At 38.0% G+C, this 13,996-nt stretch overlaps 1 protein-coding gene across 1 annotated transcript in view; it reads right to left on the reverse strand.

The window, feature by feature from the left end:
• The window catches only part of PARD3B (par-3 family cell polarity regulator beta), a 385,985-nt gene that overhangs the window by 207,361 nt on the left and 164,628 nt on the right, over positions 1-13,996 (reverse strand). Inside the window, exons 7-10 of the mRNA XM_030454365.1 lie at positions 11,609-11,734; positions 6,504-6,859; positions 4,767-4,906; positions 3,904-4,032 (exon numbers count right to left, since the gene is read on the reverse strand). Of these exons, the coding sequence (XP_030310225.1) occupies positions 3,904-4,032; positions 4,767-4,906; positions 6,504-6,859; positions 11,609-11,734 (751 nt within the window). The remainder of the gene's footprint in view (positions 1-3,903; positions 4,033-4,766; positions 4,907-6,503; positions 6,860-11,608; positions 11,735-13,996) is intronic.

Raw genomic sequence — 13,996 nt, forward strand, 5'->3', positions numbered from 1 at the left:
TGTACTCCAATTACTTTGATAGCAGTTGGAAAATCCAAACCTGTTCAGTTAAGACAGTTTCTCTCTCATATTCACCACCCTTCAGAAAATAATCAGTGTCGCACAGTTTAAATTGCACCTTCAGAAATGCACTAATCATCAGCCACTCTGCAGACTGGTAATTAAATGAATCAAGATCTGGCAAATACTGGGAACATTTGGCTAACTGGATAATAAGGATAATAATCCTGTGGTTAGTCCAAATTCTGCTTCATTAATCTGCTTCAATAAAGGAAAAAAACCTCATTAGATCCTCCTTTTTTTTCAAGTAGTACCAATACTACAAAGACTGGGGTTTCTATTTTATTCCCTCATTATGTGCAAACAATATGACTGTACAACTCTCAGATGTTGCATGGGATAGTGTAACTGAAGCCCAAGTTCAATAAAATTTAATGTCTGTTTGCAAGATTAACTCATCCTCACCCATATCACATCTATTACTTGGCTGGTGTGGCAAAAGGTTGCTACTCTAAATATATTTTTCCACATGCTAGCAACTCATCAGCATAGATCACAGTAACAAAAGCCCCTAACTCTGCTCTCATATAACTTACTGAAGATAAAATATTTGTGAGACCAAGCATTCTCCAAACCACAGCTTTATTAATGATATAGTGTCAAGTTACATGATTACAGATCCAGAAAACCAAATGTCACCTGCTGTTACTTTTTAACATTATTTGTTGTGCCCATGCAGCAATCAAATTCTTTCCAGAAATTAATGTGGGAAGCCTGTTCCAGTGCAGCAACATGCTAAAAAGTGGCTTTGTGCACGTACTCCAGCAAACCATGTTCCAGAGCCACAGGAATCTTTGCAACAGGAATCAGTGGGGAGTGGGCATGTTTACTAGGCAGTCCTTCTCTTTTTTTCTTCCAAAAGGAAATAGGGAATGTGAAGAAAATAAAGAGCTTCCACAATCCCTGTTCAACTCAAGAACCAGCCTGTTATAAAGCAATTACCCTGTTATTGCCAGGTATTAAGAAAACCCTCAAGTCTTTAGGTGAACACTGCATGCATGATACAGAGTCAGGGAATGAAGTTACAGCTGCTCTTGAAAAATAGTGGATTATCCATTGCTTTTTCTTACAATACCAAACATTTAAAGTTCTGGCTTTTTTTTCTTTGATCAAAACAGCACTGTTACTTTTTGGGTAGTAGGGGATTAGTCCAATGTAATATCATGGCTAAAACTAAAACCAAAAAAAAGCAAAACCAACTTTAGTTTTATTTTGTAATCTTTGCTGAGACTACTATCAGAAAACTCATTAATTCAAACAAGCATCATGTTATTATCAGCATCTGGTAGCTTAGTGGCATGACAGACCTGACTTTTGCCATCAGCTACCAAACAGATGTTGCTGGAAGGCTTTTTAATTTAGAAGGCATGGTTCCATAAAATTGTGTAATGTATTTCAGTAACTCACATCCGTGCCATATTGTACCTCACTGGGATAACAAGAAACACAGAACCTTGACAGCCTTGAGAACTGGACTCATGCAAATTGCATGAAGCTCAAAAAGGCTCAGCACAAGGTTCTACACCTGGGTTGAGGCAATCCCGTTCACAAATACAGGTTGGGGGGAGAAAAGATAACAGACAGCCATGAGGAGAAGAATTCTGGGGGGCAGGGGGTGGACCAGAAACTTAATGTAAGCCATCAATGTGCTTGGAGCCCAGGAAGCCAGCCAGGTCCTGGGCTTCATCAAAAGAAGCACAGACAGCTGGTGAAGGGAGGGGATTCTCCCCCTCTACTCTGCTCCTGTGAGACCCCACCTGGAATCCTGTGTCCAGTTCTTTAGTCCTCAGCATAAGAAGGACACAGAGCTTCTGGAACATGTCCAGAAGAGAACCACTAAAATGATCAGAAGGCTGGAGAACCTCCCCTATGAAGACAGGCTGAGGAGGTTGTGGTCATTCAGACTGGAGAAGAGGAGACTCCAAGGTGACTTTATATTCATTTTCCAATACCTTAAGGGGACCCACAGGGCCACTTTTTTGCATGGGTGTGTAGTGAGAGGACACAGGAAAATGGTTTCAGACTTGAAGAGGGGAGATTTAGATTAGATATTTGGAGGAAATTCTTTCCTGTGTGGGTGGTGAGACACTGGAACAGGTTGCCCAAGGAAGTTGTGGATGCACCCTTCCTGGAAGCATTCCAAGCCAGGCTGAATGGGGCTTTGAGCAACTTGATTTAGTGATAGGTGTCCCTGCCCATGTCAGGGGGGTTGTAACTAGATGATCTTTAAGGTCCCTTTCAGCCCTAGCCATGCTATGGTTCTATGATAAGAATTCACACATCATCACTGTTACAGTGAGGGCTCATCATTCTTTCACAGAGAGCAATCTCAGTGAAGGTCAAGCCAGCAGGATAAATGCAGCTACAGACTGGATTTCAATCATCCCAGTCACAAGTAAGTCACCTTTTGAAAGATAGTTAATCCTTGGGCTAGAAATTAGCAGGCAATTGTGGCAGCTAGAAATTATAAATAGCTTGTAGGTTCTTCAAGTCCTTTATAGCTCCACACTAGAGCTGGTGGAAGAAGTCCTGAATATATTAGCTAGGTTAGTACTTTAATCAGAAATTGCCCTCCAAACCACACAGATACTGACTCTACAACCTAAAGGGTTTATTAAACAGCATTACAATTACCAGCTTCAGTGTTTTTGGAGTCTCTGACAACCAATGCACAATTCTAGGGCTGAAAATGTTTAACCTCACTAAAGATTACTAAGTAGAAAGGGGCAAATGAAAACAAAAATAGTTTTGTTGGTACACTTCACAATTGCCCTGCTACAGGAAAAAGTAGGCACAGCAGCACAAGAGAAAAGGCTCACAGAGAATCTGAACTCCCCCTCCTTATCTTACCACAGGCAACAGACACCATGACATCCACGAGGTTCAACAGTCAACAAGAATATGAAGAAAATTGTTGACAATGTTTTCTGAAGTAATATAACTGAAGATTTATGTAGATCCTGTTAATGGTCTATAGCAAAAAGAAAAGCAAGAACGCTGAATCTTAAGAAAAGAATGAAGGCAGTTTGTGATCTTTAAAGGAGATAAAATGGGACAAAAGTAGGAAATTCTGTCCTTCCTTTATCCTAAGACTTCTTAATGAAAGGTCAAGTATAGTCATCAATCAAGATAAGGAAGAGGCGACCAAAGAGATGACCTTCTTTGAGAGGAAACCAGTATGCATCAGACAGCAGTTTTATCCTGATGCAGTCCTCCTCTATGTGAGAGAAAAGGGAACAGTTTCATGACAACTTTTTAAAAAAAGATGTGAAAATAAAGCTCTTCAAATAGAACAAAAACCAGACATACAAGAGCCTATGTAGTCAAAGACAAGCAGCCAAGGAAAGGCTTGCTTCCAAAAATTTGGGAAGAGTATAATGGAATTCTATTCCTCAGCACTCCTGTTTGGTACCTGGCTTACTAGATGCATCTCCCGAGTCTGCCACCCTCACTAGATAGTTCCTATAAGATGTAGAACACATTACATGCACTATAAACTTCTGGTTTAAAGTTTGTTGCTGTTCTGAAAGAGGAGAATCCCTTTTTGGTCATGCTTGACATCACAGTTACAAACTTAATGTATTATATTGCCCTGTGAGTTATGCTTATGATGTAATTTTGGGGATGAAAAATCAGATTGTGGGGAATTGCATCTAAAGAAGTTCAAAACAAATATCTATCAACATCAAAACTAAGTTTAAACACTTCTCAAACATAAGACTTACACATTTATCCTTCGTTGACTTTCTCAGCCAACACCACTTCATTTCTACTTCTTGAGCTACTTTTAAAACATGAAATTGTTTCAGTATCACTCTTCCAAGAAAAAACAAATGAGTTTACCAGCTCTCGAGGTAGAAAGGCCTCCTCCTGACGAGCCACAATCAGACAGACAGTTTCCCCTTGCTTTGTGCTCCTCAGCATAGCTACAAGCTCTTCCTGGGTCCTGCCACTGATGTCTCGTCCATTCACCTACAGGGCCCAAAAGAACAGAGGATGTCACATCATGTGAATATGACTCTTCTTTACTTTTTCCCTCACCTAACAATGTATCATCCAGTGACTAAAAGCAAATATTCAGCAACAGCTCCCACACTGTCTCCCCCTCTGGCCCTGTACAAATCACTTAACCATTTTTTCCCTCATTTTCACCATTAAATCAGGTCTGTAGTATTTACCCACCTTGCAGGGTTTGTGAGGCTTTATTAGTTTGTAAAGCACTTTGAAGATGAAAAGTACAGAAACAAGAACTAGGTGTTATTAGAACTGTTAACTTTAAGAGCTTTTTTAGGTTAGTGAGTAGAAATAACCCACCAGACTAACTCACAAGATATCTGAAATTTTTAACCAGACCAATTTGAGCAAAATTGCCTTCAAATGAGGACTAAACTGGAGATTTTTATACATGGCTGAAGAGTCAAGACATAATTTGTATCTGAACTGATGTATTTATCCGATTTAAGAACCAAGATCTTATCAGATTCTCCTTTTTCAAACATCCCATGGACCCCTGCAGAAAGCACCATTTTCAAAATTGCCATGTAAATTACTTGTTGACAAACAATATGAAAGCCAGGAGGTTTTTTTTTAAACTACAGTCAAGAATTCTAATTCCGTACATCATCAGCAGATATAAGAAACTAAAATACTCATGTCAAAACCAGTGATCAATACTCAGAAAAAACACAATGGAAGTTTTTCCTAACCTCCAGGATTCTGTCCCCTGACTGCAAACGACCATCTTTTACTGCAGCACCTTTTGGCAAAATATTCTTCACAAAAATCGGGCCGGGACCATGTACTGGAGAGTCTCTGGTAACCACAGTGAAACCAAGTCCTTCTTGACCTAGAGGGTCAGATAAAGAACTCCCAATATAAAAATTCAACAACCAAATGATGATCATCACAAGTAAGCAATGTCATTAACATAGCACAGATATTCAGGTTAGCTCTTACAAAAAAAAGGCAAACAAAAATCTGTAAAAATGAGCTATTTTCTGCATGGTCTATAGCAGAATTCTATCTATGTCAGGACACATCAGTCCTCAAATCCTCCTGCAACAGCTACAGATGGAAATATCTTCTGGTAGCCCACAATAATACAGGACAAGTGAGAACTCTCATTTTAGAGCATTAACCTTTTCTCTACATTGTTTTAGTATCAGCCTTACCGTTAATGTCAATAGTATCTGAAACAAATCAGAGCAATCAGAATTGTTTATTTATGAACATAAACATAATTTATCAGGCTTTACTGATACCTGGTGCAGAGTGGGAAATGTCACATGATGTGAAGGCAAAAACTGACTACATGCTGTTAAGAAAGGACAAATGATTTCAAAGCTTCCATTGGTTGTTTTTTGCTTGGAAATAAACAACTTCAGGTTTTAATAGAGAAATAACAAATACTTAGGGAGTAAAAGCAGTATTAGCAGGTACTGTTTAGAAGCCAACAAATCACCCAGAATAGCAGGGTCAATATTAATATTTTTATATTGAACAGGGTTGCTACTACTGTGACAGTTTTTGGAGATATCATCATGCCAGTATCACATTCCCATAATTTCTAAAAACATTAATCACTGATTCGAAATCAAAACCATTACATCTAAAATGGCAAAAATCCTAAAGTAGGCTTTGTTAACACAAAGTTAACATGAAGAGCTCAAGAGTTCATAAGTAAAAATTAGTGAAGAAATAATAAAAACTAAGAAATGATAGCTTGATTATATTCATTATGAGTTAAATGAATAACGTTCCAATTTTTAAAAGGATCACTTCCACCATTAAATTTAACTCTCAGCCAAACCAGAGAAAGAAATTAAATGGAAAATAAAAATGCTAATTGGGATCTGCTCAAGCACATTTTACTTCATGTACATAAACCTCTAACTCCATGCAAAAACAGAAGTCTGCATGGAGCAGCAATTAAGAGAGGTGCACAAATTTGTCTTTCTGACAGCTGAATAAAAAGAAAAGGCTTGTAAAAAATAAAACAGAGGGGTATATCTGTGCTCAACTTCTTGGATAACACGTAACAGAGTATATTTTTAAATATATCTTTAAAAGAATGTTGTAGTCAGCACTGGTCAATAGCAGATATTAGCAAAAAGAACAAAGGTGGACAATTGAAACTTTTATTCCATACTTGTGAAAAAGCTGAAGCTTTAATACTGCATGTTGCTAATGAAATACCTTCCACACAGCCAGTAACTGAGATGTTTTTTTAAAAAATCATATAGGTATGGATAACATGCATCTAAACTTTAAGAGAAAGCTGAGTGTTGTGAGCATTACTATTTACATTGCTTTAACTTTTGAAGTTTTGGAACTTTTAGATAAGTAAATAAATAACTTGCATTTTTAATGTCACTAGTTTAGTTAACAGTTAACGTATAAAAAGAACATGATACAGAATTAATCATACCATTCCCAAGACCCACCTTTTTTCAGGTCAATCTTTATTTTCTTTGCATTTTTTTTATTGCCAAAGCCCATAAGGGGAGACAGTGAGGGAGAAGACAACTTTCTACCCAGACGTGGGAGGTTGGGGCTCTTCACTTTTTGTTGTGTTGCCTGTACATCTGCATCTAAGCTGCTTGCTCCAGAAAGATGAATTGTTTTTAGAGCAGGTTTTGGATGAACAGGAGGTGGAATCTTTGCTTTTGGAGCTTCTTCATTATCCGGAAAAGAAAGAGGAGCAATAGCAGACTTCTCATACAGTTCTTGATTATATGGAGGAAGGACTTCCAACACAACACTTTGAAATTTCATTGCCTGACGGAAGATGTCTTGAGCCCTTTAAAAGAAAGGTATGAATATTCACATAATAAACCAGGAAAACCAGGCAAAGTTTGAAGTTGTTTACAGAGAATAAGACAAAGTTTACCTTAAACATGAAGAAATAACTAATTTCACAGCTATAAGGTCCCTTTTCTAAAAGGTATACATGACACAGGGTTTCTCAACTACAGCATTTCCTCACCTTACAATTGTCAGGATTCCTAGCCTGCTAAGAAGACATATGAGCTAGATAAACCAATGAACACATTTCTTCATGCAGAGCATCAGGAAGGGAAGTTCTGATAGCAAAAGCTCATCAAAAGACTCCTGAAGTTATAGCATGTTACTTTTTAAAGTGTTTGTCTATTAGAGATTTTCTTGTTGGCATAAAGGCACCCTGAGCACTGACGAGCAATTGCTCTGGTGCATACATCTACTCTGAGGAAGCTCAAGACTCCATTTTTTCCAAGTCCAGCCTAACTGCCTTTCAGATCCCTTCATCACCTGCTGGCTGATTCCACAGCAATAAAAACAGATGAGGGTATGGGATATATGGACATCTTCAGAAGAAATACTGTGAGTGCAAACAGTGAATAGAAAAAGATAATGGTGTGGGATATATATAGACATCAGAAATAAAACGGGGACTAAAAAGTTGCAACAACATTTCTACATAAATAGATAAATAAATAGGTAGTTATTACTCACATCTTTCAAGCAGTAGCCTCTTGCTAAGGTGGTTCTGTGGCCTTTACTTAATAAATGCCTTTATAAACATGCTCAGTTGCAACATCAGAAACTGCTAAACGATTTAAGGAAACTACTCCACTTGAGCTTATGAGATGGTAACAATACAGTTGCCTTTGGTTCCCTTGCACTGCCACAGCAATTAAAAGAAGTTGTCCAAAGTAACTATTCATAAAGCTTTCTCTGTATTTTGAATAATCTCTAGATTCAGTCAAACAAGGCATTTCATGAACCTTGGATTCTAAAGGAACAAAGGAGACCTGTGTTTCAATGCTTTCCTCTCCTACCTTTTGATGAAGTAGAGTGATTTTCTTCCATACTGTAGTAGCAAACTAAAGTACAAATAGAAGTAGTAGCTGAATCACATTGTGAAAAGGAAAAATCAAGAATTCCTGTTTAGGTATTGAGTCAATAGGGGAAGTAACAGCCCCAGTATTTTTAAAATAAATCACGGTGTCCTTTTTGAGAACCAATTACATATCTTACTACATATCTGTAGTGTATTTGCCAGTAAAGCAAAGTCAGTATTTCACTGAAGTCTTGGATGTAGATTTAGTTCCAGTTATGCAACAAGAATCAATGTTGAAAGTGCTTCCAAAATAAACACTTTTTATGCTGACACTGAAAGGAAGCCTCCACAAATGTTAACATCCTGAATACAGACCCACTGCTCTCCCAGATCAAAAGAACCACACAATAACACCACACTGCAGCTCCAGGTAGTGGGAAGGAGGGGCTGTTTTGAGAGGGGCTTTTGCAGCATGAAGACTTTTTTGCAGCATGAAGTGCCAGCAGTAATCACAATAGACACAGAGGGAAAGAATCATCTAACCATGTTGGTTAAACTGAGTGGATGTGCTCCAAGTGTCAGAATAACTGCATTCAATGACAGAAGACAATGCCAGAAAAGGAAACTCAAACCTAAAAAAGAAAAGGAAGCAGGGAAGTGCTGTAGGAAGGTATCCTTCCAGAACAACCCTTAAGGGCTAGGTTTCAGAACTGCAACAGCACTGTCCTGGGGTGTCTGCAGGGGTTATAGGCCACCAGCTCAGCTACAGCCTGTAAAGGTTTGCAAGGACAGACCTTACCCTGGTCACACACACCATGTCACACTCACAGCATAAAGCCAAAAAGTCTTAAACTGGGTTTCTTTCACACCTCTCCTTCATCCCTGCAAGTAGCTACTTGGCCATACGATTTAATAACTCCGTTTCAGGGGATAAGTATTTTAAATACAAGAAAGACAGAATATGAGATCTTCATATGAAAAATGATGGAAAAAGCAGAAGACATCCTGTGGGAATGTAACCTGCAGTCCTCAGGGGAGAAAATAACTGGCTGCACTTTAAAGAGAAAATGTAACGGATGGAGAAATTTACATTTCTTGACACTCCAAGTGCACACTTTGAAGATATAAGGGAGTCAACTAAAAGAGGTGCTAGAAATTCTGCAACACAAGAGAATCTAGCTGAATTAACAGCAAGCGAAAAAGATGACCAACAGTCTCAATATATAAAACAATTATAAACATGGGAATACAGAAAGCAGACTGCTGCCAATACAGCTGCAGAAGCAGAAGTGATCAGGAGCAATACTAGGAAGTCCCTGATGAAAACAAAAAGAGACAGTATGTAACACTCTCTTCAAAGTGTTAAACAGCTTTTACAAGGGATATGAAAAAATGTCAATATGAAACCAGTGGACAGATTTTCCTCTTAAAGGAGAATTTGCTGACTATTTCTAGGTTAATAGACCTTGTGACAATACTTACCACATCCATTATATTTACTATACTTCTGTAACTTTTAACTTCTGTCATGGTAGTACAGTTATGTTATGCCAAATGAAAACCATTCATTTCAATTAATTTCAACCTGAAAACCTGCTTTCTTAGAATCACAGAATGTCTTAAAGATCACCTAGGTCCAACCCCCCTGCAGAGGCACAGATACCTTCCACCAGACCAGGTTGCCCAAGGCCCCATCCAACCTGGCCTTGAAAACTTCCAAGGAGGGGGCAGTCACAACTTCCTTGGACAACCTGTTCCAGTGTCTCATCACCCTTACAAGAAACTATTTCTTTCATCACTCATGTGTAACCTAAACCTCCCTTTTTCAAGTTTGAAAGCATTCCCCCTTGTCCTCTCACTACATACCCATGCAAAAAAGTGTCCTACCCCAGCTTTCCTGTGGGTCCCCTTCAGTATTGGAAGGTTGCTATAAGGTCACCTTGGAGCCTCCTCTTCTCCAGGCTGAAAAACCCCAACTTCCTCAGCCTGTCTTCATAGGGGAGGTGCTCCAGCCCTCAGATCATTTTAGTGGTTCTCTTCTGGACATGTTCCAGAAGCTCTGTCTTTCTTATGCTGGGGACTAAAGAACTGGACACGGCACTTCAGGTGAGGTCTCACAGGGGCAGAGTAGAGGGGGAGAATCCCCTCCCTTCACCAGCTGTCTGTGCTTCTTTTGATGAAGCCCAGGACCTGGCTGGCTTTCTGGGCTCCAAGCACACATTGATGGCTTTTTTGGTCTACACCCCACTCCCCCGCCCAAGTCCTTCTCCTCATGGCTGTCTGTTATCTTTTCTCCTCCCAACCTGTATCTGTGAACGGGATTGCCTCAACCCAGGTGCAGAACCTTGCGCTGAGCCTTGTCGGACTTGATGCAGTTTGACTTTGACCAACTAAATCAGTAGCTGCTCTAAATCTCCCTTTAGTCAACTTTCTTTCAGTCTTCCAATGACAGAGACAGACTGCCTAACAAGACTGGCCTCTCTAAACCAACAATTATCTTTGTGACTATCCCTTCCAACTCCCAAAACTTTAAATAAATTTGGAGGAAGTTAAGTACATGGAGTTCTCCACTCCACACACATCCAGGAGCTTAACACCTCTGGTATCTAGACACATTCTGAAGAAAACGCAAAGGAGAGTATAAATTTGTGAAGAGGAGATCACACACAATGTTGAAAAGAGGTTGTGATTCAGGAAAAATATCATATTAGAGAAATATATCTTTGTTACAAAACTGCACAGAGTACATTTTAATATGATACCAACAATTACGTTGAGCTGGAATCTTACATAGGAGCTTTCCACGAATGGAAGAGCATGCATGTTCTGTATCACAGCAGAATATATTTTAACACCAAATATGCAGAAAGTAGCAACTCAAAAAGCTATCAGGAGGCAAAAGGGACAGCCTCAGAAAGAAGGTAATACCTACACTACAGAACTAAACTGGTTTTATGAAAACTTGCTTTGAATATATTTATCCCTAACAGTAAAATTACTTACTTGATTGTGCTTCATGTTCAGAAAGTTAAATATCAACTCTCTTGAGTTTGAAATAGATTTTTGTTATATTGTAAATAATCAATCAGCTGTCTAAACAGATGGATTAAAAGTAAAAAAAAATAATGAGTAAATATCTGTGAAATTTCAGAGGCTATTATATTGTGCAATGTCATATTAATTCACAGCTAATCAAAGGAACCTGTTAATTTGAGATAGGTAACAAATGTCAACATTCTTTATTAACTTTTATTAAAAGTTGTAAGAGGTAAGACTTACCATTTAGGTCAACTGACCGTATTTTGACAGTACCAGTATTTTTAAAATACTAAATGCTCAGAAAGCTGCAGAACAAAAAAACCCCACATACTTCATTTCCAAAAGAACATTAAAAACAATGGTGCAATTGTTGACTTTTTCTGAAGGCTTAAGAGGAACAAATTGAAAGGAAAATATGGGAAAAATTACAGAAGAATTACACAGCTAAGATAATTAAAGCAAGCACAAAACGTTCACTAAGACTACAAGAAGATTCCTCTCCTCAAATTTCACCTGATCTAGAGGTTTAAGGAAGAAAATGAAGAGGTTTTTGGCAGGTTTCAATTTCACAGGAACTGTTATCTGAAATAAATATTAATTCCTTTGCATGAATCCCTTTATTAAGTGTTTATTAACATAGCACTGTACAAAATCCTGGCTAGTTAAAAGTATCAGTAAACCAGCACTTACTGTGCAAAGGTTTTATCTGTAAGGTCCACATGGTTAATTTTCACAATGCATTCACTTTCATGGAAAAGCCCCTCACGTCTAGATCTGCTGTTTTCTTCAATTCCACGGATGAAGAGTCCCAGCATTCTACAAGGAAAAACAAAAAAGTTAAAACTAACCTTATTCTGCTTCTGTGAATTAACAGCATGTAAAAATAGATATGAATCTCTAACGTATATGAGAGTAGATAGAGGAGACCATTATGAAGTGCTAAACCTAGAGAAAGGCTTTCACTTCACTATTAACTAAAAAGGAGGGGATTGCAAGAAACACCAAGAAAACTGCTGGACACCAAACTGCTGGTTCTAGCTATTTGCTAGAACCTCAGTAAGCATTAAGTCCTGTAGATCACACTTGGAGAAACAGAGGAGAACACCTAGATCTCCTTATTTAGTTAAAAATTTGAATATAGCTAATGCAATATGTCTGCCACTAAGATGACATTGGTCCCAAGAAAACCACAACATATTAGAAGTAGTTTTTAAACTCAAGTGTAATAAACTGAATGGACATCAGAGTAAGATAAAAAAATAACCACATTTTCTACATCTGAAAAGTCTCTGAAACTTTTCAGTTCCCAAAACCCCTTATTTTGGTACATGACAGCACTACTATTCACTTATGTGACACAGAAATAGCAGAACATCAAAACCAGGTTGTTTGCTACCAGGTTATGTGCAAATTGAAAACACTGTGGTGGAGCACAGAAACTGCTGATAATGCATTAGGTGAACAGGTATGGGGGGTGCAAAGTATGGATGGTGCAAAATCTGGGTATGCAAATTCTGCTGGGAATGCGAGCCTATTTCTGCCCTACCTAAAGCATCTCTGCATTGCAGATTACAACTAAAAAAATAATTAAAAATATCATGATACTGGTACAATGTACAATGTTAGGTTTCTACCTGACAATTGCATTTTTGTGAAAACCATTTAAAATCAAGTTTTATCTATTAAATTTCCATACCACACCACCAAACCAGATGACCTTTAGAGACCACTTTTTATTTGTCATAGTACACAAAATATTAATGTGTAATTTCCAGTGTAACAGCACTCCAGTCCCAAAGGAGAAGTCTTGCATTTTTTCTCAGATTCATAACTGTCCTTAGTACTTAAGTTCATTCATTGGATTGACATGGTATTAACTATTTCAGATGACACTATATTCACCATGCATTTGATTATCTATTTACTATATGGCATTTTAAAATTTATATTTATGTCACAATAATGCACAATAATTGAAAAATTGGTTCCTACTGAATAGTACTTCTTCAAACAACTAACAGAAAATATCTAATCTATCACATAAAGATTCTCTTGGAGCCTTTGTTACTCCTCACTAAAGCATTCAAAGGGCCAATGCTGGTGAAGGGAAGCAGCCCTACTGATGACAAGCATCCAAGTAGTGGCAACAACAAAAAAACCCAAATGAAATATAATTAGATTAAGATGTAAACCAATAAAAATAGAGAAATAAATTACAATTTAAGCTGGCTGCTCACTAGGTTGGATATTTAGGTTGGATATTAGAAAGAATTTCTTTACGGAGAGGGTGATCAGACATTGGAATGGGCTGCCCCAGGAAGTAGTGGATTCTCCATCCCTGGAGATATTTAAAAAGAGACTGGATGTGGCACTCAGTGCCATGGGCTGGGAACCACAGCAGTAGTGGATCAAGGGTTGGACTTGATGATCTCTGAGGTCCCTTCCAACCCAGCCGATTCTATGATTCTAATACCATTTGCTTAGATGCTATAGCCATATAATACATTAGTATTGCCTATTTGTCTGAAACTCGTGTGCCCTAGTACCTGAATGAGTGGCTTGAGTTATCTGTGCTGTGCTACCTTAAATTCAGTGCTCCTTTACTTTTTTTCCACAGTCTCTGTTAGCATTATTTTAATGACTAATTAAATTTTAATTTCCTTTTTTAGTTATATCTAAAGTGCAAAATGAAAGGGGAAAATTGTTTTCATTGGTTTTCTAGTTCCTGTATGAACTAGGATTTTGTGAATTAGCCTCTAGAAAAATTTTCCTCTGCAGCAACACCAGGCTAAAGCCAGCATCACCTTCTTATAAAATAACTTTACAACTGAAACATTAGACCAAGATAGTCATGGTCAGCATGCCCTCATGATTTCATCTTCTCATAAAGAGAAATAAAATAAGCTCTTCTGCACTTTCTCATGTTATAAGTTAAAATTTATACACTAGTCCCAGCCCTGATTAAATAAGAGGGACAAGTGACTTAAGTCACTAGAGCTTTTACAAAGATACCACTATGATTCTGCCAAGGGTCATTAAAATTTCAAGACAACTGTCTAAACAAATACTTCATTTGTC

This window comes from Calypte anna, chromosome 7 (genome assembly GCF_003957555.1).
Source record: "Calypte anna isolate BGI_N300 chromosome 7, bCalAnn1_v1.p, whole genome shotgun sequence".
NCBI lineage: Eukaryota > Metazoa > Chordata > Aves > Apodiformes > Trochilidae > Calypte > Calypte anna.